Raw genomic sequence first — 27245 nt, 5'->3', positions numbered from 1 at the left:
CTAACTCCTAACAACCCTCCCACTCTCACTTTTCAGTAAAGAAACTGAGGCTCACATGAACTGAGTGCCTTCTCCAAGGTTTGTGCTCTATTAAAGGAAGATACAGGTCTCAAACCCAGGATTCTGACTCCAGTTTCAATGTTCTTTATCGTACCACTCCCACAGAAATAATAAAGTACTTTGCAATCCAGGCATTTTGCCATGGTGAAGGTAATTATCACCCCAACTAAATTATAAGCTGACAACAACTGAATGTTGTTTTTCTTTATACATTTTAAATTGCCAGGTCTGATGGCTTTATGTATCAGCTTAGCTAGACTACAGTCCCCAGTTATTCAATCAAACACTAATCTAGCTGTTGCTTTGGAGGTACTTTATAGATGGGACAACCTACCATCAGTTGACTTTAAGTAAAGGATATTATTTTCCAAATCTGCATAAGCCTGATTCTACTGGTTGAAAGGCCTTAAGAGCAGGACTGAGATTTCCCTGAGAAGGAAGAAACCCACCTGTGGACTGCTGGCCCAATTCCTGTCTGGAGTGCTTCCAGCCTGCCTTTTCTGATGGTCTGCCCTATGAATTTCAGACTCGCCCCTGTAGCTATGTAAGCCAATTCCTTGCAATAAATTTCTAAATATGGTTAAATTTCTTAATACAGTTGTTTTTCTGGTGGAACCTTGACTGACACCCATCCCAGTGGCAGGCACGCTACTATACAGGTACCATAAATGTTTGCTGAAATGCCTGTCTGAAATCATACAATGTAGGCATTGTTTACAAAATTATTTTCATTTAAAGCTATGCTCCACCATGTCATCAAGATATCTTTTCAATTACACACACACACACACACACACACACACACACACACATATTGATTTCAAGGTGCAAACCAATGAATAACACTTGCAATCAGTTATTCAAATTGCAAATGAAGTCAAAGCTTCTGTGCCTTCTGTCACGTACCAACTACAGTCATTACAGAGTCACCAAGTTAGATTTAATAGTGAAATAGTAGGAATAGTAGGATTTATACTCTTTATTTTTGTATCAAAGAAATAATCTCCACTATAAAACAAAAACAAAAATTCCCTACTGTAACAAAAAAGTACCTAGTGTGCTTATTTTAGGGAAAATGAATTTTGTTTCTATTACTCATCAATTCCTCCCCTCTTGGATTCCTCATTGAGACAGTACTTTAATTTGTATAGAATTATCAAAACCCAAGGGCTGAGGTAATAATGTGGGGATGGAAAATGGACAACTATGCAGTGATATAGTCCAATGGGGTGAAAGGATCTGTAATAGCCCTAAGGGAGATGGACATTTCCTGTGGACAAAAATAAGTATGAAGGGGCCAATTGTGGACAATGGCACATATCTCAGAGTTTTGGAGACTGGAAAAAATACCATGCATTGCTGCTTCTCAAACTTCTCCATCAAAGTATCCCTAAGTAAACTAAAGGAGTTACATGTATCCCTCCAACGATGGGGAGTATAGCCTAACACATTCTCTCTATAACCTCAAGCAAGAAATTTCTTTAAATATATTGTTTTACTTTAAAAATGCAGCTAAGATTTTTATTCTGTATCCATGTTTTCTCTAGCATGAAAATGTTATTTTGAATTATTTACCATAATGTAAAATTGGTATTCCAGAAGAGTAGCCACATTTAACCTATACTTTGTGTCTAGTATGGTACTGTATCTCCTAACCTGGAGGTATTGAGTAATCCTTTTGAGAAGCACTGATGAATGTAGAGTACCCAGTACAAAGATTAGCATATAACAGGCCCCTAATAAAGTGGATATGTTATTATTATTATTATTGATATTGTTGTTACCCCAAGCAAAAGATCCTGGGACATTGAAAAAATATAGAATAAGCCACAGAAATGTGGTGACAACAAGAAACTTTCAAGGAGCTACACTGTACACACAGCAAAGAAGAGAAGCATAGGGCATGCTGCTGAAGGGAGTTACAGTAAATATTTTCCTTTGAACTCATGCAGTTTTGCAAAGAAAAGGTACCTATGCCCCAAAAGTCGTCATACAATCCCTCAGACTAACTCTTTAGTCTCTTGAGGCTACCACGAATAGGACTATCAGCATAGTTCATTTGTTTTTCCAGACTCACCTCTTTTTCAGTCAGTTCAGCTTGTAAAGCATTGACCTTCTCTTTCAGGTCTTTGTTCTCTTTTCGAAAAGATTCTATCTCTTCTAGTCTTTCTCGATCATCTCTCTCCCTCTGTTCTTTCAAACGCTCAATTATTCTCTCCTTTGAGGCAATTGGTAAAAAAGAGGAAGTGAGAAACCATCAATGTGTGTGCCAAGGCATGCTACCAAAGGAAATGGGAGGCAATAAATGTAAGAAATGTTCTATATGAATCAACACATGCAAGATAGTCCGAGTTGGGTTTGTTATACACACAAAACAGCATTTGGGAAAGATAATCAATATGGCTTTTGGCTTACTAATAAAAGTTAGCATCACAGTGTTGCAAGGGACTTTAATGTTCAAGTTCTGGGGTTGTTTTGGTTCATGACAGTACTTGGAAAATTCTAAAAACAGTTCCAGAAGAGGGAGGTTTAGGCACCATGACTCTAGACTTACTAAAGCCTTCAATGCACAGTGGAAGAAGCAGAACTAACCTCTTCATTCAACCCTCTGCTTGGCTTTCCCATTTGATAACAAAGAAACTTCTTTGGTTTCTGAAAACTCTTCTCCAGCTAGGAAGAGGATCTGAGTAGGGCAAGATCTAGGCCCTCTAGGGTCTGAACTCACACTAAGAACCTGAGACAAAATAATGAGCTCATTGTATAGTGATTTTTAATGTGCCTGGAGATGTTCATTTTCCTCCATATTTTTTCAATGGCTTCTTGGCAATCAGTAGAGACTCCCAAAATATTGCTTGAATTCAACAAAGTTCAAACAGCAGCTTTCCTTTACTGAAACCTAGGTACTGCAAAGTGCCCTTCTCCATCTAGACATCACCACAATTGCAGGGTCTGAACCAGTGCTACTAGTAACAGTGTAGTAGTGAGAAACCCAGACCAAGGACCAGCTAATTCATCCAAGGTGACCCAGCACATAAAGAGAAGGCACACCCTTCTCTGAATCTCTCTGAGTCTTAGCCATGTCCATAAGACCACACTGCCACAAACATAAGCATGGTGCCATTTAAGGAGATCTGAGCACCTTGCCACTCTTGACTTATATACTGAAATGAAAACACTACTCTGGTAGACATGTTTTCCAAACATTTGGAAACTTACCAATATCAGAGTAAGGACCTCTTTTTAAGTAAAATTCCATTTGAGTAAGATTAAGTTAGACTTCTGAAATTTGTTTCATATTACCCAACACATATCTGAACTCTCTTTTGGATGACAAATCTTTTTTTTTTTTTTTTTTTAATTTAAATTCAAGTTAGGTAACATACAGTGTAGATACAGTGTTAGATAACATACAGTGTACATACAGTATAGTCTTGGCTTCAGGAGTAGAACCCAGTAATTCATCTCTTAATATGACACCCAATCCCTAAAAGTGCCCTCCGTAATGCCCATCACCCATTTAACCCATCCCCCCACCCACTCCTTCTCCAGCAATCCTCAATTTGTTCTCTGTATTTAAGAGTCTCTTATGGTTTGCCTCCCTCTCTGTTTTTATCTTATTTTTCCTTCCTTTCCCCATGCTCATCTGTTGAGTTTCTCAAATTCCACATCTGAGTGAAATCATATGATATCTGTCTTTCTCTGACTGACTTATTTCACTTAGCATGATACATTCTAGTTCTAACCATTTTAACCATGTTGTTGCAAATGGCAAGATTTCATTCTTTTCATTGCCAAGTAGTATTCCATTGTGTGTGTGTGAGTGTGTATACGTGTGTATATGTATATGTATACACACACACACTCACACACACACCACATCTTCTTTATTCATTCATCAGTCAATAGACATGTGAAGTGTTTCCATACTTTGGCTACGTTGATAGAGCTGCTATCATTGGGGTGCATGTGCCCCTTCGAATCAGCATTTTTGTATCCTTTGGATAAACTTTTAATAGTGCAATTGCTGGTTGTAGGGTAGTGGTATTTTTAATTTTTTGAGGAACCACCATACTGTTTTCCAGAGTGGCTGGACCAGTTTGCATTCCTCATGCAAAAATGTTCCCCTTTTTCTGCATCCTTGCCAACATCTGTTGTTTCCTGAGTTGTTAATTTTAGCCATTCTGACAGCTGTGAGGTGGTATCTCACTGTGGTTTTGATTTGCATTTCCCATTTGAAAATGAATGATGTTGAGCATCTTTTCATGTGTCTGTCTGCCATCTAGATGTCTTCTTTGGAAAAGCATATAATCATGTCTTCTGCCCATTTCTTCACTGGGTTATTTGTTTTTTGGGGTGTTGAGTTTGGTAGTTATTTATAGATTTTTGGATACTAACCCTTTAACCAATATGTCATTTGCAAATATCTTTTCCCATTCTGTCAGTTGCCTTTTAGTTTTGTTGATTGTTTCCTCTGCAGTGTAGAAGGTTTTATCTTGATGAGGTCCCAATAGTTCATTTTTGCTTGTATTTCCCTTGCCTCCAGAGACATGTTAAGTAAGAAGTTGCTGCAGCTGAGGTCAAAAAGGTTGCCACTTTCTCCTGCAGGATTTTAATAACTTCCTGTCTTACATTTAGGTCTCTCAGCCATTTTGAATTTATTTTTTGTGTATGGTGTAAGAAAGTGGTCCAGGCTTATTCTTATGCATGTCACTGGCCAGTTTCCCCAGAACCATTTGCTTAAAAGACTGTCTTTTTTCCATTAGATACTTTTTCCTGCTTTGTCAAAGATTAGTTCCCCATATGTTTGTGGGTCCATTTCTGGGTTCTCTATTCTATTCCATTGATCTATGTGTCTGCTTTTGTGCCAGTACCATACTGTCTTGATGATTACAGCTTTTTAATACAGCTTAAAGTCTGGAATTGTGATACCTTCAGCTTTGGTTTTCTTTTTCAACATTACTTTGGCTATTTGGGGTCTTTTGAGGTTCAATACAAATTTTATGATTGTTTGTTCTAGCTGTGCGAAGAATGCTGGTGTTATTTTGATAGAGAGTGCATTGAACGTATAGACTGCTTTCGGTAGTATGGACATTTTAACATTATTTGTTCTTTCAATACATGAGCATGGAATGCTTTTCCATTTCTTTGTGTTTTCTTCAATTTCTTTCATAAACTTTCTATAGTTTTCAGCATACAGCTCTTTTACCTCTTTGGTTAGATTTATTCCTAGGTATTTTATGGTTTTTGGTGCAATTTTAAATGGGATCGATTCCTTGGTATCACTTTCTGCTGATTCATTATTGGTGTACAAAAATGCAACCGATTTCTATATAGTGATTTAATATCCTGCGACTTTGCCGAATTCATGGATCAACTCTAGCAGATTTTTGATAGAGTCTTTAGGGTTTTCCATGTAGAGTATCATGTCATCTGTGAAGAGTGGAAGTTTGATTTTTTCCTTGCTAATTTGGATGCCTTTTATTTCATTTGTCATCTGACTGCTAGGGCTAGGACTGCCAGTACTATGATGAACAAGAGTAGTGAGCCTGGACATCCCTATCATGTTCTTGATCTTATGGAGAAAGCTCTCAGTTTTTCCCCATTGAGAATGACATTAGCTGTGTGCCTTTCATATATAGCCTTTAGAAAATTGAGGAATATTCCTCTTATGCCTACTTTCTTGAGGGTTTTTTATCAAGAAAGGAAATTGAATCTGTTATCAAAAATCTCCCAACAAATTAAGAGTCTTGGGCCAGATGGCTTCCCAGGGGAATTCTACCAGACATTTAAAGCAGAGTTAATACCTATTCTTCTCAAACTGTTCCAAAAAAATCAAAAGGGAAGGTAGCTTCCAAACTCATTCTATGAATCCAGCATTAACTTGATTGCAAAACCAATCGAAGACCCCACTAGAAAGGAGAATTACAGGCCATTATCCCTGATGAACCTGGATGCAAACATTCTCAATAAGATACTAGCAAATTGAGTTCAACAGTACATTAAGAATTATCCACCATGATCAAACGGGACTCATTCCTGGGCAGCAGAGCTGGTTCAATATTCACAAATCAATCAATGTGATACACTGCATTAATAAAAGAAAGGATAAGAACCATATGATTCTTTCAATAGATGTAGAAAAAGCATTTGACAAAATACAGCATTTTTTCTGGATAGTTTGTTCAAAAATACTGGTGCAACAGCTACTTTTAAGGATCCTGATATTACCTTTTATATGCTACTAAGTACACAGTACAAGACAAGGCCTGATACATAACACAATATAAAACAGTATGTGGTGCAGAGGCAAGTTAGTTTGAACGCTTAGCCTATGATTTAAGACCCCCCCAAGGAAGCAACTGTTCTACCCCAATGACAATAATTTATGTACCTAATGCTTTCAAGGATAAAAAGAGGTATCGTTATTGTTTTGCAATTAGTTAAAACCACTTTAAAATAAAGTATATTATTACAGCAGTGGGGGTGGAAACAGAACAAATCAGTCTATTAATTGCCTACATTTATTTCTTCTTGATTCCAGTTATAGTCCTATTTCACTCTGTGACACTGGTGAGTAGATAATTATGGGATCTACAAAAGAAGACAATGGCATCAGTGCACAGGAAGTCTCTTAAGGGCTTTAAAAAATTTTAGCAACTGAGCCCTTACTGCCTTATGCCTACACATACTGCAAAAGCATCACAAATGGTCACCTAGCCACCAGGATCTCTCCTTCCAATCACTTCCACCACATGGGATGTTAGAGTGACATTTTTTTATAGTCTCTACATGGTTCCTATTTTATTTTTTTATTTTTTTTACAAATAGTTTATTGTCAAGTTGGTTTCCATATAACACCCAGTGCTCATCCCCACTTGTGCCCTCCCCCATGCCCATCTCCCANTCCACATCCTTGCCAGCATCTAGAGTTCTCTGATTTGTTCATTTTAGCCACTCTGACTGGCGTGACAGGGTATCTCAGTGTGGTTTTGATTTGTATTTCCCTGACATTTTTTTTAAGTACCAAACTAACTATCTCATCTCACTATTTGGGCCAAATCACATGGCATTTATTCCCACTTGGCGCCCTTCATGTGACTTTACCGCATGTCCATTCCTCTCAACCTAGCTTTCCAAAGAAGGCACTCAAATCCTTGAATCTTTTAACTCAGCCTGGTCAAATTGTCTGGCATACAACAAGCATTAGAGAGGCTGAAGGCAGGAATAAGAAATCAAACTAGGGATCATCTTAGGTTCAAAGGAAGGGAAATAAAATTAAGCATGTGTGTTAACATCCAGAAGGTGTCACAGTCCTTTAGTAAGTAGGTTGATTCACTCTAAGCACTTGAACTATTGACTGGGCATTGATGACAAAAAAAAAAAAAAATTAGCAAGCACTATAATGTTTTTAAGTGTTATTGATGATTCAATACTACGAAATATTTCTCCGTCAATCACAAAACTAATTTAACTGTCAGCCATGTAGGGCCAGATGTCAAAAACATGTGTTAAAAGGCCCTAATATGCCATGATCTACTTGATTAACAACTGACTTGCAGAAATTCCAACAATGTGTTCTTGTTTTAGTCTTATTTGCATTGGCAAGCGTTCCTTGTGCACTCATCTGGCTCTGCACGAGTCTAATCTATTTGTGCTTTATCACTGAGCGGGAACTGAATTGCAGTGGCCTCCGGCTCTGCTATCTGCCTTTCTCAACTGCTTATCTGCTATATGGCTACAGCAAGGCTTGGCGAGACCAGCTTTATAAATACTGTGGGTTCCGTCTCTTGAGCTTCTGTGTGTCAATCCTAGAACTAAGTCATACTCAATCTTAACTTGCTAAGTGGCATTATTTTTTTGCACTGTGAATATGTATATAAATTCCTGGAAACTAAAAGGAATAACACACTCCCCAGAATGTCATAACCCAAGTGGAATGGTGCTTAGTGCCTGATAGGTTCTATTAATCAAATGACCGCAAATAATTAGATGCTCTTATTATTCCACATTTTTTTATTCCAATTTTTAATAAATCATTTTACTTTTTTGTACCATATCTTGTTCTAGGGAATCTGTTCAATTAAATGTGGATAAAACTGAAACTTATGAGGGAAGGACCATTAAAGGCGATTGTGATATTGTCAAAAGCACAACTATCAGGTTTGAATTTCAGTCCCATTCCATCACCATAAACTGAGTGGCTCTGGGATAGTCCAGGGAAGACAACAAAGTCCCAACCAAGGGCCTAGAAGTGGCTTCCTGGAGAATTGGGTTGAGAAGTTAGCATATGCCATGGTCTGTCTATGATATCCTCCCAGGACCCAGAAATGGGGAATGGTGCTGTACCTGTCCAAAATTTTTCATTTTTGGGCAAATCATTTCACCTCATTGAGCCCATTTCCCATCTTTAAAATGGAAGAGGATGGGTTTGGTATTTCTCAAGGTGTAGTCACCTGACCACTTTCATCAGAATCGCTGGGCATGTTTGTAAAAATCACAGGTTTGTTAGCCCCAGAGCAAAGCAACTGAATCAGAATCACTAGGAAATGGGACCCAGGAAACTGTTATTGGAAGAAGCTCCCAATTGTGGGTGTCATATGTAAGTGATGAATCACTGGGTTCTACTCCTGAGGCCAAGACTACATTGTATGTTAACTAACTTGAGAATTAAAGAAGAAGAAGAAGGAGAAGGAGGAGGAGGAGAAGGAGGAGAAGGAGGAGAAGAAGGAGAAGAAGGAGAAGAAGGAGAAGGAGAAGAAGGAGAAGGAGCAGGAGCAGGAGCAGGAGAAGGAGAAGAAATATTTGTTGGATACAAAACAAAAGTTTGATACCCAGTGGGATCAATACTTAAAAAGAATCTACTATTCTTTGTCTCATGATAGAGAACCTTGCCAGTTCCTATCCAATGTTTTTATCTGTGCTTTTCAAATACACGAACATCCTGATTTGGGCACCTTTTGAAAATTCCCTCCAAATAAATTGATCTGTGTTTGCTTTTATACTTCTATATTGTGTAAGTCTACAAGGAAGATGCAATTAAGGTTTGAAAACTAAGATCTCACAGGCCAAAGCTGGCCCACATCCTATTCGACTTGAGCATCATAATACTTTAATGTATTATGTGCACTTGAATAGTTTGAGGCAGGTAAGGTCCCTGCAGCTTGTCACAGTTGCCAGCAATTCTTACTGTCTCACACCAAACTCTATTCCCTCATTTTTGTTCCCTGTTTGGTGCTTCAAGGTATCTAACTACACAACTCCTCATCTATTGCCCAATTCAGAGTTCATGTGCTTAAGATTGTGGATCAGCAGACTGATTAATTATTATCAAGGTAGTTACAAAGAGAACGGAACTTAGAGCCCAGCTAATTTAAACGTGCATTTTGAAAATAAGGCACTAAGAGAAGAGGCTTGCCCCGGGTGAGGCAACAACTCTCAAGTGGTGGCATGAATTTGAGGGGGGCCAGACTCCCACAGACCTCAACCTACCTCCCAGTCATCTCCTTCGTCTCAAAGGAAGTGCTTAGATAAAAGGAGTAGTTTCAGATTTGGGAACTGTTTAGGGATTTAAACTAGAATAAATCAAATCTTAATAGGGCCAGGGGAAAAAATGATAAAATCCTGCCAAGAATCCACTATATAGAAAAATTATATGCTATACGTTTACTTTTGTAAAGTTATCATATTATCATATGATATCATATGACATCATATCACTCAAAAACTGCAAACAGGATACATAATCACTAATAGTTTTTAGACTAATTCACTCATTCATGTTTTTAACAAACAAAATTACTACAGAATTTTGGTAATAAATTCTCAAAAATTTTAAAAAGAATATTCTCATTGAAAAATCAACTTATTTATTTTTATATATTTTCAAATTAAATCTTTATAATTTAATATTACAAATGTTATAATGTTATTATTTCTTCTAGCCATAAGAATAGAATTATATCATGTTTTTAGCTTCTCTACTTTTTTATATAGTGCAGAGGCTCTCAGACTAGAGTGTACATCACAATGACCAAAGGAACTTGCTAAAACACAGAATCCCAAGCCCTTTCAAGGTTCTGATTTAGTAGGTATAGATGGAACCTAATAATTTACATTTTCAACAGGCATCTCCTGGTGATTCTGAAGTAGAAGTTAAAGAAGGCTTCTTTAAAATAGTTGGCTTAAAAAAACCTATAGACCATTTAATCTAATGCCTTCCATTCTACAAATCTGAGGTGCTGAGAAAGACAGTTACTTGCCAAGGTCATCTAGTTAGTGACAGGGCTGAGACTGGCTCCTAGTTCTCCTTCCACTTGACCTTATTACTGTAGTTTATAGACTATGATCATGCAGAATACAGAAGACAGGGAGTCTAGCTCCCAAAGTCCACATCCTTGACTACTGTGCAATACAGCTTTTCAGGAAGCTGAACTCCCAGAAGATGAATTAAATCTTCAGGAAGTAAAGAACATTCTAAGTTAGGTAACTGGGTGTGAAAAAGGCAGGAATGAACATGGTGGACTTGAACATCTAGAAGGCCAGCAGAGCTAGAATACAAAGAATGAGGAAAGAGAGATGGGGATGAGGTTGGAAAAGGAGGAAGGAAGGGAGGGAGAATAAAAGGGAGAAAGGGAAAGAAGAAAGGAGGATGGGAAGGAGAGAAGAGTAAGGCAGGCAAAGAGGTAGCTGATCAGATATGAGCCAGATCAGATGAAGGGATGGACTGTATAGGCCAGATTAAGGATTTCAGTTTATATCATCCAAAGAAAAGTAACAAGCTAGTGAAGGTTTTTAAACAAAGCCAAATGTGATGTAATCAGGTTTGCATTTCAAGGCTCTCTTGGCTTATTTAATGTGCCAAATCTACTGAGGAAGGCTAACATGGCAGTGGGAGGTCCAGCTGGGACTGGGGGTAATGTGAGCACATGGAGAAAGGCAGGAACATTTAAATACATTTAGATAATTCCCTCCCAACCACCCCATTTTTCACCCCAAGCTCACCTTTTCTGACAAAGCCTCTTCTAGTGTTGCTAGCGCAGTATCCGTATTACTAGAATCTGTCTGCAAGGACTTTACTCTGTCTTTCAGATTGGTTAGTTGCTTGTCTTTATCCCTAAGTTGTTCTTGCAAGTTTTCAATCTGAAAATAAAAATTAACCATATTTAATGCATATTTTATTACTTACCCAAGGACAACATTCCTGAAGTGGACCTGTTTTTAAAAATAGACGCAAGGTTATGGACATTGTCATCATTACAAGGTTACAGTGACTTAGAATCAAGGGCATTTTATGAGACCTTCATCCTTCCATAATTCAACTTTGTATTTAAATGGCAATACAGAGGAGCAGACTACCTCCTTGTATACAGATGCAAGCCCTTCATATATGTAAGCACTATTATTTCTACCTATTTCTATCCCTCCCACCAGACCTTTAAGTCTGAAGTCCATCACCTAATCTCTGTATAGTGAATCAGGTAAATACATATGCAGGATTTATTCATTCAATGAAAAGACAAGTATTGGGTGCCCATTCTGCATTAAGCACCAGAACAATATAGGGCAGAACCTATGTGGTCATCATTCACTCATTCCTGTATTCAGTATTAAACTTTGTGATATGCCAAATGTTGTCAAGTGGCTGTTTCAATAACCACATGAAAAGCCAAGTAGGTTATCATCAGTAGACTGTTAATGGGAAGAACTTGTGATATAAATCAAATGTAACAAGTACTAAACACTCCATTTGGCAACTAAGTCATGTGCTGGCAACCAACCAGCCACTTTTATCCACTATCTGTAGCTTGAAATAAACACGCCAAATAGCTGATTATAACGCCTGCCCATGAGCAGCAGCAAGGACCTTTCCTGGGCATTGCGTACATTATCATTCATGTTTTTATTCTCTGCTTTCAAACCATGTATTTCTTATCTAAGGATTAAAAAAAAAACACTGTATAAACAATTTATTCATATTAAGGGTTTTAAAGTGACAAGTAAAAAAAGCAGTACAACTCTAGATAAGTCCATTCAAAATATTTGTATTCTGCACCCAGGCTTTCGCAGGAAATCATTCCAAATGCATGTTTAGCAATGTGTGACTTAAACAAATTTTTGGATTATTTGATTCATTTAGCATAAATCTGGAATAAAATATAAATAATGACAGAAGTTGCAGCAACAAGGAGGAGGAAAAGAAGGTGACAGTGGGGGTGGCCGTGGTAGCAGCATCAAAATATTTCTGAATGCAAAAACATTGACCTTGCTGACTCTCAACTGGCAGGAGAAAGGACTTGACAACTTTTTTCAATAGCTACAATGGATTTGAACTAACAGAAATGGACTTTTTCCCCTTCCTCCCTCCCTTCCTTCCTCCCTTCCTTCCTCTCTTCCTCCCTGCTTTCTTCCCTCCCTTCCTCCCTCCTCTTTCTTTCCTTTCTTTTCCCTCCCTCCCTACAACTTTCCTTTCACCGCCCCCCACCAATATATCTTTTTAATAAGATATGTTTTCTGCCTAGAGACAAACATCCTGGAAACTCAAGTTATAAGACAAATAATTAGTCTCTCCTTTATCAAAATGCAATATATTCCTGCCCATGTACCACTGTGAGAATGCACTGTCCTTCCATGGAAAACACAGGAACTCAAAAGGCATAATCGTCTGCAGTCAAAACAAAGGTTTCCTCCATGCCAGACAAGTGTTCATGTGGTTACACAATTCCAAAATAAATATATGAGTGAACAAAAATATGGATAGTTACATGTCAGAATGATACTCGTTATGTAAAAGAAGCTAACAGCTGAGAAGACTGGCTCTATAAGGAGACTGTGTGTTCTTATTGTGAGTACACCCACACCACAGATACCTCTGTGTACATGAAAATGTGTAAATCCATGGTAGTCCCAACCAAACTGATTAGGCACCCGCTGTCACTCTGGGAGGCAGTGCCCTGGACAGAACAGAGAACACCTTTCCTCAGGGCGTCAGCCCTCGGGAGTGGTAGGCACTGATTTCAAGGGACTTTGGGCACCGGAAACAGAGGCTGTGAGCCTATGAGAGACTTTCTGGGGCCTCCCCAAATCACTGAGAGGACCGAGGAAGATAAGGACCAGGGTTTTACCAGTATACATGTAATATAAAAACACTTGGTATTTTCTGATTTTTTTGATAGTAGCCACCCTAATGGACAAGAGTAGTGTCTCACTGTAGTTTTGATTTTCATTTCCCTAATGACTAGTGATATTGAATGATCTTCCCATATGCTTACTGGACATCTGTATATCTTCTTGGGAGAAATGCCTATTTAAACCCTTTGCCCATTTTTGAATCACATTGTTTGATTTTTGTTGTCAAGCTTTTAGGTATTCTCTGTATATTCTGCATATAAATACATTACCACATATATAATTTATAAATATTGTTTCCAATTCTGTGGGTTGCCTTTTCACTCTGCTGATAATTCTTTTGATGCATAAATCTCTCCCTCAGTACCGCTTTCTCTACATTCCATATGTTTTGTTACATTGCACTTTATTTCATTCATCTTTAAGCATTTTTTCATTTCTTTTGTGATTTGTTTTCATCTATTCATTGTTAAAGAGTATGTTGTTTGGGGCACCTGGGTGGCTCAGTTGGGTGAGCATCCAATTCTTGATTTTGGCTCAGGTCATGATCCAGGGTCATGGGATCAAGCCCTGTGTCAGCCTCCACACTGAGCGTGAAGGCTGCCTAAGTCTTTCTCTCTCTCTCCCTCTGCCCTTCTCCCCTGTTTGCATTGTCTAAATAAATAAATAAATAAATAAATAAATAAATAAATAAATAAATAAAGTTGTTAAAATCTATAAATTTTGTGAATTTTCCAGTTTTTATGTTACTGATTTCTAACTTCATTCTCTTGTGGTTGGAAAAGATACTCTGTATGATAGCTATATTTTGAAAATATATTGAGACTTAATCTGTGGCCTACCATAGGGGGAATGTCCCATGTGCACTTGAGAAAACTGCACATGCTCCTGTTGTTGGGTACAGTATTCTGAATATGTCTGTTAGATCTTGTTGATTTATTGTGTTAAGTCCTCTATTTCCTTATGTATCTTCTCTCTGGTTGTTTTATTATTAAGAGTGAGGTACTAATGTCTCCAATTATTATTGCAAAACTCTTCTTCCTCCTTCAGGTCTGTTAATTTTTGCTTCAAATATTTTGATGGTCTGTCATTAGGTTCATCTCTGCCTATATATGTCATACCTTCTTATGGTATTGAAATTTTAATTAATTCATAATGTCTTTCTTTGTCTCTTGTAAACTTTTCTCTTTCCCTTACTACTTGCATAGAACACATTTCTTCTTTCTTTCACTTTCAATCTATTTGTGTCTTTGGATCTAAAGTGAGTCTCTCATAGCACATAGTTGGATCATGTTAGGGGTGGACTGTTTTTATGCTTGTTTGATCTTAATCCATTCTGCCAATCTCTGTCTCTCAATTAGAAAGTTTAATCCATTTACATTTAAAGTAATTACTGAAAAGGAGAGACTTATGTCTGTCATTTTATTCGTTTCTTATATATCTGATAATGTTTTCTGTTCATTTTCTGCATTGCTGTCTTCTTTTGTACTTAGTTGATTTTTTTGGTACTGAAATGATTAAATTCTATTATCAGTGTGTGTGTGTGTGTGTGTGTGTGTGTGTGTGTGTGTGTGTGTGTTCTACAACTATTTTCTTTGTGGTTACCATGAGTATTACATGAAACATCCAAATTTTATAACTCTCAGCACTTAACACTTTGAATTTATACCAGTTTAGCTTCAATAACATAAAAGAACTCTAGTCTTTTATAGCTCCATCTCCACCACTTTGGGCTACTGATGTCACAAAATTATATCTTTATACATTGCGTGCTCCCAAACTAATAATTCCTTTTAATGCATTAGTCTCTTACATTATGTAGAACATGGAATTACAAACTAAAGTTACAATGATAGTTTTAGACTAAAAGTTTCTTAAAATATATTAGTCTCAGGGGCACCTGGATGGCTTAGTAGACTGAGTGTCTGACATTGATTCAGGTCATGATCTCAGAGTTCAGGAGTGTAAGTCCCACATCGGGTTCACAGCTGTCAGCACAGAGCTGGTTTCAGAACCTTTGTCCTACTCTCTGCCCCTCCCCTGCCTGCCCTCTCTCAAAAACAAATAAAACATTAAAAAAATAATAATAAAATAAAATATATTATTCTCCTAAATCATATAGAAAACAGAAAGTGGATTACAAACCACTGTTACAATAATTGTAGCTTTTATATTTGCCCATGTATTTACCTTTATTGAAATACTTCTTACATGGCTTTGAGTTACCATCTAGTGTACTTTCATTTCACCCTGCATGACTCCCTTGAGCAATTCTTGTAAGGCAGTTCTAATGGTAACAAACTCCTAAGCTTTTGTTAACCTGGAAGTATCGTAATTTTTCCTTCACTCTTAGAGAACAGTTTTGCTGAATATAAGATTCTTGGTTAACGTTTTTGTTTTTTTTTTTTTACAAATAGTTTATTGTCAAATTAGTTTCCACATAACACCCAGTGCTCATCCCCACGAGTGGCCTCCTCCATGCCCATCCCCACCCCCACATCCATCAGTTCTGTTTTTGTCAGCATTCAAGAGTCTCCCATGGTTTGCCTCTCTCCCTTTCCCCCACCATTTTCCCCCTTCTTCTCCCCCATGGTCCTCTGTTAAGTTCCTCCTAATCCTCCCATATGTGCAAACATATGATATTTGTCCTCTGCCTGACTTATTTTGCTAAGCATAACACCCTCAAGGTCCATCCATGTTGCTACACATGGCCAGATTTCATTTTTTCTCATTGCTATGTAGTATTCCATGGTATAGAGTTTAACAATTGTTTTTATTTTCTTTTAGCATTTTAATTATATCAACCACTGCCTTCTGGCCTCCAAAGTTTCTGATTAGAAATCTGCTTATAGAGGCACCTGGTGTCTCAGTTGGTTAAGCAGCCGACTTCGGCTCAGGTCATGATCTCGCAGTTGGTGAGTTCAAGCCCCATGTCAGGCTCTGTGCTGACAGCGCAGAACCTGGAGCCCGCTTCAGATTCTGTGTCTCCCTTTTTCTCTGCCCTTCCCCTGCTCACACTCTGTCTCTCTGTCTCACAAAATAAATAAATAAATAAATAAATAAATAAATAAATAAATAAATAAATAAACAAACATTTTTTTTTTTAAAAGATATCTGCTTGGGGCGCCTGGGTGGCTTAGTCGGTTAAGCGTCCAACTTTCGCTTAGGTCATGATTTCGCGGTTTGTGGGTTCGAGCCCCGCATTGGGCTCTGTGCTGACTGCCAGCTCAGAGCCTGGAGCCTGTTTCATAGTCTGTGCCTCCCTCTCTCTCTGACCCTCCCCTGCTCACGCTGTCTCTCCCTCTCCTAGAAATAAATAAAAATATTTAAAAAAATATATATATCTGCTTAAAATCTTATTTAGGATCTCTTGTAAGTGACACGTCACTTCTCTCTTGATGCTTTTGAGTGTATCTTTGTCTCTGGATTTCAAAAGTTTGGTTATAATGTGTCTTGGTGTGGGCCCCATTGCTTTCATTTTCCTGAGAGTTCACTGAGCTTCCTGGATGTTCATATTCATGTCTTAAATCAAATTTGATAAGTATCAGCCCTTATTTCTTCAAAAATTTCTTTTGCCCCTTTCTCTATCTCCTCTTTCTAGGACTCCCCAATGTGTGTGTTGGTCGACTTGATGACATCCCACAGCCACCCCCCCCGATTCTGTTTACTTTTCTTCAATCTTTTTTTCTTTTTGTTTCAAGTTCATGGATTCTTTCTTCTGCCTGCTCAAAGCTGCCTTTGAATCCTTTTAGTGAATTTTTCATTTCAGTGATTATAATTTTCCACCTCCTTTTGGATTCCTCTGAGGTTTTCTATCTTTTCATTGATATTTCCATTTTGTGCATACATTGTTTTCTTTATTTCCCCTACATCTCCCACTAGTTTTTTAAGAGTGTTATTTTAAAATCTCTGTCTAGTAGATCTGCCATCAGGTCTTATCAGGACCAGTTTCTGTTCATTTTTTCCCCTTTGAATAGACCGTACATTCCTGCTTTCTGTATGCCTTATGATTTTGTTGTTGCTGAAAACTGGATGTTTGAAACTAACAGTGTGGTAACTCTGGAAATCAGATTCTCTCCATATCCCAGGGTTTGCTGGTTTTGCTGTTTACTGTTCTTATTTTGTGTTGTTGTTGTCATTGTTGCTGTTGTTATTAGCTATTTCTGTGCCAAAGTTCAGTCTGAGGTATAAATATAAGGTCTTCTTAGGTCTTTTCTGAACCTGTGTCTTTTCCTGGGTGGGTCATCTCTTCCTAATTTTCCTTATATATGAAGTTGTTATGAATGTCCTACTCTTCAATGTGTGGCTCTCAAAGGAGAAAATGAATGGAAAGGAAAAAACACTGCCAGCCTTTTAAGTCTCTTGAAAGTCCCTTCAGCAGAAGAGGAGGAGCCTGCACCGATGTGGGGAGGTGTAACAACAATGGCTGCTGACTGTGACTGCACCTCTGATCAGAAGCAACAATCAGTGATCAGAACACAGATCCTTGACATTTGTAAGGCAGGTTTCTTTTTGCTCACCCCTGGCTCCTGCAAGCTGTGTGTAGGCTGCTCCAGGCACACGTGTTTAGTTACCTGCCACTTGGCTAAAGGGTGGGAAATGGTTAACTCTCACTGTCTTAAGACCTAATACTGACCAAAATTTACTGCATTTTACCATCTAAGCCTTCCCTGTAAGTCGTAAGCCTTTAACACACTACAGACTTCCAAAATAGTTACATTAGACAGATTCTGCCAGTTCAGTCATCATCTAGATGGAGAGACATATTCCTGGTGCCTTCTACTCCTCCATCTTCCCAAAATCCTTTTCCAGAAATACCCTTTACACAACACCAAGGAAAAGGCAAAACTGACTGCTAGAACAGGATCCACTACACCATGGATTTAAATACAAAGATTTAAATCAACCCGTTGTATTGGGTTTCTATTGCTATATAAATATTACCACAAACTTTGCAGGCTAAAACAATATGAATGTATTGCCCCACAATCTATAGACCAGAAGTCCAAATGTGGTGTAATTGGTTTCTCTGTCTAAGGTATCAAAAAGTAAACATTAAAAAGTCAATCAGGCTGAGTTCTCATCTGGAACTTAAGGTCCTCTTTCAAGATCATTCAGATTGTTGGCATTATTCAGTTCATTGTTGGCTTTTAGCTAGAAGTTGCTCTTAGCAACTAGAACCTGTCTCAGCTCCTTACTATATGCCCTTCTCCACCTTCAAAACTAGCAACAGAGCACTTTTGCATGTCAAATCCGCTCCTCCATACTTTGAATTTTTCTGACTTTTTTGCCTCTGACCTCTAGACTCGGATTTACAATGCTCAAGTGATTAGTTTAAGCCCACCCAGATAATCTCCCTGTTGGTTAACTCAGGGTCAACTGAATAGCAACCTTAATTACATCTGCAAATTCCCTTTTGCATAAAATGTAATCTAAACATTGACATAACACCAGGGGGCCCATGTCATGAGGGCCATCCTAGAATTCTGCCTACTCCCCTTATATATTTCATTTGGAATTAAAACACAGAAGCCTTTTAAAAGATTCCTTAAACAAAGAATACTGCAAGAGAAATTTATCCAAATCTGAACAATTAATTATAATGGGATGTGTGACATTTTAACATGGCATTTCTGATGCAGTCATTTTTATATGGCCTAATATTAAAATAAAAATAAACTTTCAGCTTATAAAAATGTTAGGTAGTGTATGCACCAGACCTCTTCACTATAAGGCAGGCACTGTCCTAAATACTTGCTTTTATTTTTTTTAACATTTTATAATGAGATAATTGAGATTTCCATGCAGTTGTAAGAAATAATATAAAGAGATCCCTTTATACTTGTTACACAGTTTCCTCTAGTAGTAAAATCTAGCATAACTATAGTACTTATCACAAGCTGGAAATTGATGCTTACATACTCCACTGATCTTATTCGGGTATCACCATTTTTATATGCACTCATTGGTGTGTGTGTGTCTGTGTGTGTGTGTGTGTGTGTGTGTCTATGTCTGTATTTAGTCACATGCAATTGTATCCACACATGTAGATTCATGTGACCACCACCAAGGTAAGGATACAGAACAATTCCATCCCCCAAAAGATCCCTTGTTTTGTCCTTTTATAATTATACCCACTTATTTCTCTCTCTGCCCCCATCTCTAACCCCTGGCAAACATGAATCTGTCCTCCATTTCTATAACTTCGTCATTTCACAAATGTTACATAAACATAGGAGTACAGTATATACCATAAGCTTTAACATTTTTTTCATTCAGTATGATTCTCTGGAACCTCACCCAAGTGGTTATGTTTATTATTTGTCCTTTTTTACTATTAAGTAGTAGCCCATGGAATGTGTACACCAGCCTGTTTAACCATTACCTGTTAAAGGAAACTTGGGTTGTTTCTGGTTTGGGACTATTACAAACAGATGACTATGAACATTCACGTATAAGTTTTTTCTATGAACGTAAGTTTTCACTTCTCTGAAATAAATGCCACCAGAGTGAAATTTCAAGGTCATGGAACTTGCAATTTTAACTGTATAAGAAACTGCCAAATTGTTTTCCAAAGTGGCTGTACCATTTTACATTCCCACTAGCAATGTAGGAATGATCTAATTTTTTTATATTCTCACCAACACTTTTGGTGCTGTCATTACTTATTTTAGTAATTCTGATAGATGTATAGTGACATCTCATTGTATTTATTTTGCAGTTCCCCTAGTGGTTAATGACTCTGAACACCTTTTCATGTGCATATTTGCCGTATGTATATCCTCTTCAGTAAATATCTGGTCATGTCTTTTGGCTGTTTTCTAATTGGTTTGTTTTGGGCTTTGACTTCCTGTTGACTTTTCAGAGTTCTTCTGAGAGTATTCCAGATACAAATCCCTTGTGAGATATATGGCTTATGGTTATTTTCTCTCCATCTGTCGCTTGTCTTTTCATCCTCTTAAGAGGTGTTTCACAGAGCACAAAGTCCAATTTATAGATCATACTTTTAATGTCAAGTCTATGAACTCATTACTTAACCCTAGATTTTGATGATTTTATCCTATAGTTTTTCTAACAAATTTAGTTTCATGTTTTACATTTTACTTTGTTTATTTTCATATAAAGTATGAGTTTTAGGTCAATGTTCATTTTTGTTACCTAAGATGTCCAGTTAATCCAACACCATTTGTTCAAAAAGCTATTTTTCCTCCATTGAAATGTCTTTGAGCCATTGTAAGATATCAGTTAGGCATATTTGTGTGGGTGAAATCTGGATTTTCTATTCTGTTCCACTGACCTATCACTCCAATAATAGGAGATTGTTTTGATTACAGTAGCTATATAGTGAGGGTTAATATCACCTCTTTTTTCAAGCATGTTTTAGTTAATCTAGGGCTTGTGACTTTCCATAAAAAAAATTATAATAAGCCTGTATATGTCAACAAAAACCCTTGGGATTTTGAAAGGAATTTCATTAAACCTATAGCTCAATTTGGGGAAAATTGACACTTTTAATATGCTGAGCTTTTCAAACTATGAACACAATACATATCTCAATTTGCTTAGATCCTCTTTAATTTTTTTCATTAACATTTTATATTTTTCAGCATACAGATCCTTACACGTTTCAGGAAATTTATTTCTAAGTATTTCATTTTCTTTGGAATTAATACAACTTAAATTCTATTTTTAATATGTTTCCACATATTCACTTTAGTATATAGAAATGTAATTTTTGTCTACTGATCTTGTATCTTAAGATTTTATTGAACTCATGTTATTAGTTCTAGGAGTTTTTTTTTTTTTTTTTTTTTACTTTTAAAGATACTTTGTGATTTTCTATGTAGACAATCATGTCATCTGCAAAAAAGGGATAGTTTTCTTTTTAAAATTTTTTTTCATATCACATTGGTGAGCACTTCAGAGTACTGAAGCAGTAGTAAGAGTAGCAGTAGTAAGAGTAGACATCCTTGCCTTTTACCTGAATTTAGGGGAAATATATTTAGTCTTAGTAGTGAAAGACAGATGTTAGCTGTAGGTTTTTTGTATATGTTCTTTACCTAGCTGAGATGGTTGCCCTCTATTCCTAAGTTGCTTAGAGTTTTTCATCATAAATGAGTATTTTATAAAATGCTTTTTCTACGTTAAATAATATAGTCACATTTTTTCTTCCTTACTCTGTTCATATGATAGATAACAATGATTGATTTTTAAATGTTGAACCAGCCTTGCATACCTGAAACAAATCTCACTTAGTCATGATACATTATACTTTTTCTAATATTTTTTGAGGGTCTTTTATTTAAGTGCATGAGAAATAGTGGTCTGTGATTTTTTGGGGGGAGTCTGGGGTTTTTTTTATTGTATTTTTCTGTGTTGGGAATCAAGTTAGGACCAGTTTCATAAAATTGCTTGAAAAATATTCTCTCTTCCCTTTTCAGAAATAAATTGAGTATAACTGCTATTAATTCTTCAACTGTTTGGTAAAAATCCCCAGTGAAGCTATCTGGGCCTGGAAATTTCTCTTATAGAAATTTTAAATTAAAAATTCAATTTATCTAATGGTTATAAAATTACTCAGGTTATTTATTTCATTTTTGTTAAGTTTTGATAGTCTGTGGTTTTTGAGAAATTGGATCGTTTCCACTAAGATATCAAATTTAAGAGTATAAAGTTGTCTGTAATATTCCTCTATCAACTTTTTAATGGCTACAGGATCTGTAATGATATCTCTTGCTTCATTTATGATATTGGTGATTTTCATCTTCTCTTATTTTATCTTTGTCAGTGCTGCTGGATGTTTACCAATTTTTTAATTTTTTTCAAAGAAGCAGCTTTTTTTGATTTTCTCTGCTATTTCCATGTTTTATATTTTATTGATTTTTGCCGTACTATTATTCTTTCCCTATACTTGCCTTGGTTATTTTGTTATTTTTCTGGTTTATTAAGGTAGAAATTTTGACTATTCATTTGTAACATTTCCTCTTTTCTAATGTAACTATTTAATACTATAAAGTTCCTTTTTAGCACTGCTTTAGCTATATCCCACAAATTTTGATGTTTTATTTTAATTTTCATTCAGCTATATGTATATTTGTCCTTTATGACTTCATCACTGAGGCATGAATTATTATTTAATGAGTATCTTTGGTTTTTGTTTTGTTTTGTTTTTTTAAGTAATCTCTACACACAATGTGGGGCTCAAACTCACAACCCCTAGATCAGGAGTCTCATGCTCTACAGAATGAGCAAGCCAGGCATCCCTACTTAGCATCTTTGAACCATGGATTACTTGTAGATTCTCATATCCCTCTATTATTGATTTCTAGTTTGACATTATTATAGCCATAGAACATACTATACGAATCCAATTCTTTTAAATATTTTCACGTTTGTTTTACAACCTTGAATTATGATCTATCTTAATGAATATTACATGCACACATGAAAAGAATGTATAGTTTGCAGCTGTTGGGTACTGTGCTTTACAAATGTCAATTAGCTCTTATTAGTTGACAGAGTTATTCAGTTCATCTAATTTGCTAATTTTCTGTAGATAATTTTATCAGTTGCTGATAGTGAAGTGTGGGGACAACTGTGAATTTCTCTATTTTCCTTTTTAGTTCTTTCAGTTTTTATTTCATATATTTGTCTGGTGCATATACATTGAGGGTCACTATGTCTTCTTGATGGGTTACTTTTTTTATTATATATTTCCCACTGTTCCTAGTAATTTTCTTTGCTCTTACATCTGCTTAATCTGATATTAACACAGTCATTTCTCTTTTTCAAAAATTAATGTTAACATGATACATCTTTATCCATTCTTTTATTTTCAACCTACATCATTGTGTTTGAAGTGAATTTCGTATAGACAGCATATAACTGTGTCATGTGTTTTTGAAGTTTCGTTTATTTGAAGGGTTTTTTATTATTTGGAATCTACTTGGATAATCTCTTTTAACTGGCATATTTTGATGATCTACATAAAGTAATTATTGCTATAAGAGGGCTTAAATCTGCCATTTTATTATTTGTTTTCTGTTCATTTTCCCCATTTTTCATTTCTCCATTTCTTTCTTGCTTTCCTGAGGGTTACTGGAAATATTTTTAGGATTCCATCTTCACTTATTTATATTATTTTTGAGTACACAGTTTTACATATTTTCTTAACTAATGCTGTATGTGATATAATTTACATATGAAACGTCATAACCTACTGATATAAATTTTTTATCACTTCGAGTAAAGTACTAAAATTGTATTTACTTAAGGTCTTTTATTTTCCTCACTTTATAAATATAATTGTCTCATTATTTCCTCTACATACAGTGAGCACAACAGATATTGCTATAATTTTTGCTTCAACTGTCAAAAATTTTTTAAAATTATAAGGATGAAAATAGTTTACTATATTTATCCATATTTTTTCCATTCTACTCTTCTTTCTCCTTTTCTGAAGTTCAAATCCTGCTGTTATCATTTCTTTTCCATTTAGAGACAGTTTCCTTTAGCTACTCTTCAAGGACAGATAAGCTAGGAACAAATACTCTTGTTTTTCCATTTTTTCAAAATGTCTTTATTTCCCTCTTTATTCTTGAAGGATAGCTTCACCAGATAGAGAATTTATGGCTGGCAGGTTGATTTTTCTTTTTTTTCCTGTACTTGAAAAATATGCCTATTCTGTCTGGCTTCCATGGTTTCAGATGAAAAATCCACTATCATTTGAATTGGTATCCATCCATTTATAAATACTGAGTACTTTCTCTCTACTTGCTCTAAGATCTTTTTTCTTTTTCTTAGTTTTTGGAGTGTAATTGTGATGTGTCAACATAGATTTCTTTGGGCTTATCCCATTTGGGGTTCACTCATCTTTATAAGTATGTAGGTTCATATCTTTTGCCAAATTTGGGAAGTTTACAGCTATTACTTCTTCAAATGTTTATTCAGCCCCATATTCCTTCTCATCTCTTTCTGGGTCTCTGATGATATCTTAGATCTTCTGTTAGTAAATCACAGGTCTCTAGGGTCTGTTCATTTATTTTCCAGTCTAGTTTTCCTATGTTGTTCAGATTAAGTTGTACTGATCTATCTTCAGGTTCACAGTCCTCAAGTTCTATCTTCTGGCATTTCCACTCTACTAAGGAATCCTTCCAGTAAGCCTTTCTATTTTTTCAAAGGAATTTGTAATTGTTTGTTAAATCTATTTTATAATTGCTTTAAGTTTTTTGTCATAAATTTTTTTTAATGTTTATTTTTAAGAGACAGAGAGAGAGAACACAAGCAGGGGAAGGGCAGAGAGAGAAGGAGACACAGAATCTGAAGCAGGCTCCAGGCTCTGGGCTGTCAGCACAGAGCCCGACGCAGGGCTTGAACTCATGAACTGCAAGATCATGACCTGAGCCGAAATGAGCCACTTAACCTACTGAGCCACCCAGGCACCCCAAATTTTTTTTCATAAAACTCCAATATTTGATTCACTTTAGTGTTATTATTACTTATCCTCTCTCATTCAAATTGTGACTTTCCTAGTTCTTGGTATAATGAGTAATATTCTATTGTATCCTGAACATTTTGGATATATGTCAGAAGATCTGTTTTGTTTTATTTTCCTATTTATATTCTATTTTAGCAAGCAGTCACCTTGTTTCAGTTTAGCATGTGGGTTCTGGCTGACCTCATGACTTGCTTATATTGCTGCTAGGGCAGCTTGCTGCTACCAGGAGCTTGGGGGCTAGGAATAGGTTGATTTGGTCTGACTCTGCTGACAAAGCTGCTGTGGGCAACTTGAGCCTGCCTCTGATGACAGATATAAGATGGGGAATGGGTTAGTTCACAGGGACTCTTCTAACAATGCTATTGTGGGCAGATTGGGCCAGTGCTAAGTCCCAGCTGGGCTTCCCCTTTTCAGTAGTTTGGCCAGAGAACAAGCATTTCCTTCTTCTCTTCCTTCCTTCCTCCCTCTTTCATTCTGATCTCTCTCTCTCTTTCTCTCTCTCCATTCTTCCTTATTTTCATCTACTTTCTGTTGGCAGTTCAGGGTTGCAGGACTCTCCATGTTCCAGGAAGGGGCATATGAAGAACAAAGCCAAGGGAACTCATCATGGTGTTCTTCAATTCATGAGGCTCCTAGACAGACCTCCTCCTTCTTTCCTACATTTCAGAGTCCTTTTATGATTGTCTGTGCATTATTTCCAGACAATCTAAATACGTTGTATTTAGATTAGAAAGAAGGGGAAGGGAAATGTGAGTTTATATTATCTTGTCTGAGAACTGGAAGCCACGAAACTGTTTTTAGAAATGGACTGTTGAATTTGCTCTTCAAAATCCCATCATGGATAGAAAATGAAAAGAAGCAAAGAAACTTGTTAAAGTGACCCAGACAACTAGTGATGAAGGGGCAGTTAGCATTCAAACTGTCCAACTCAGGCCCCAGCTCTGCGTCAACCTCCCCATGGCAACCCCAGGAGCCTTTAGATTAGTAACTCTCAGCCCCCTTCCTGCACTAGGACCCCTAGGGATCTATTCCCACCAGCTGATGGAAGGAAGGGAGCCAGAGTCTGGCTGGGCAGTTGAGTAGTTTCCAAATCTAACTCTTCCATTTGAGATTCACTCCCAAGGGGCATGAAACTACATAGCAAATAAATTTAAACAAACTCAAGCAAACTCACTTTGTTGGTAAACATTCTCTCTGCCAAAATACCAAACACTAAGTGAAGAAAAGGATTTGCATGATACCACTAAGAGCTACATTTCTTATCACGGAGCTCACACACAGTAGGCCCTGAGTAAATAATTCTGGACTGTAACCAAAATGAACCAGCCCTTGAAATACTGGATGAAACTTGGCTCAAATTACCTCCCACTGGAGTGTTCCTGAGAACAACCATATCATGACACCCTGTGGAATATTTGAGATACTGCACTCTTCAAGTTCTATCAAGGTCCAAATTCAAAGGGACAGAGGGAAAGCAGGAAAGAAAACAGCTCCCCAAGTGCATAATCAATATTTAAAGGTCTAGATGCTTTTTTATCATCATCAGTCTGACCCCAAAGGATAAGCACTCTAAAATAAAAGTGCCTGCTTCCCATGCTTGGTGCTTATCTGAATTCCAGAGCATTTATATGATTTCCTTTCCTTTAAAACTAATTTTAAAATGTGATCCAAACCTTAACCAAGACAGCATGTTCCCAAATAGTATGGAATTTTGTGTAATTTTTCCTTTAGACATAAAATGAATAGGCAGCAAATTTAAAACATCCCCAAATTCTTCTAAAATGGAACATCCTGAAAAAGTCCCAATGATAAAATCACAGGCAAGATCCAAGGGAGCATCTATAAATTCTCATGACGTAAAAAATATTAATAACTGATTATTACAGACAAGATACTCATGGTTTGCTAATCATGGCTAAATCTATTGAGAGGATAGCAGAGTGGTTGAGAGGTCTAGAGCCTCCTAAACAGAAAAAACTCCTAATACTTTGCAAACTCATTTCTACTGAATGTCATAACAGAAAGAAGATTTACTTTTGTTTTTAAAAAAAAAAACTGAACACCTGTCAAATTTAGAATGCAAAACATTCCAATATTTTAATATTGTGTACTCTCCTAAATAAAATAAAAAGCAAAGTGTAAACAAGGGAATCATTATTGCAGCAAAAGTACATTTGTACACACAGTGAGTAGGAAAGAATTAAGACATTTTTGATGACACTGATTTTATTTGAAAGTCAGAGCTATAGATAGATTGATTGATTGATTGATTCAAGTTTCAACTATGTATATACCTTTCTTATTTATGGACTTTTTAATTTATTCAAATAGTAGCTGACATCAGAGAAATTGATCCACCCCTTTGAATACACAACTCAAAGAAAATAGGAATTAAAAATGAAATGGGACAAATAGAAAAAACATTTTATAAAATCTTTAAAGTCTCATGAAAACCATTCACAGGTGATTCTGGATTTTGAGACAGATGTAACAGATCTTCTGTAGATTTTCACTTACGCATTTTCTTTTAATACTTATAGATTCATTATCCATTATTCTCTGT

The 27245-nt window shown here is 36.5% G+C and overlaps 1 protein-coding gene across 1 annotated transcript in view; it reads right to left on the bottom strand.

Moving 5' to 3' along the window:
* ERC2 (ELKS/RAB6-interacting/CAST family member 2) overlaps positions 1-27245 on the bottom strand; it is an 885144-nt gene that overhangs the window by 486499 nt on the left and 371400 nt on the right. The window contains exons 7-8 of the mRNA XM_077776719.1: positions 11062-11199; positions 2138-2278 (exon numbers count right to left, since the gene is read on the bottom strand). Coding sequence (XP_077632845.1) covers positions 2138-2278; positions 11062-11199 — 279 coding nt within the window. The remainder of the gene's footprint in view (positions 1-2137; positions 2279-11061; positions 11200-27245) is intronic.

Source organism: Crocuta crocuta, unplaced genomic scaffold (assembly GCF_008692635.1).
Source record: "Crocuta crocuta isolate KB4526 unplaced genomic scaffold, BGI_CrCroc_1.0 scaffold87, whole genome shotgun sequence".
NCBI lineage: Eukaryota > Metazoa > Chordata > Mammalia > Carnivora > Hyaenidae > Crocuta > Crocuta crocuta.
This window is presented reverse-complemented; position numbering and strand designations above follow the sequence as displayed.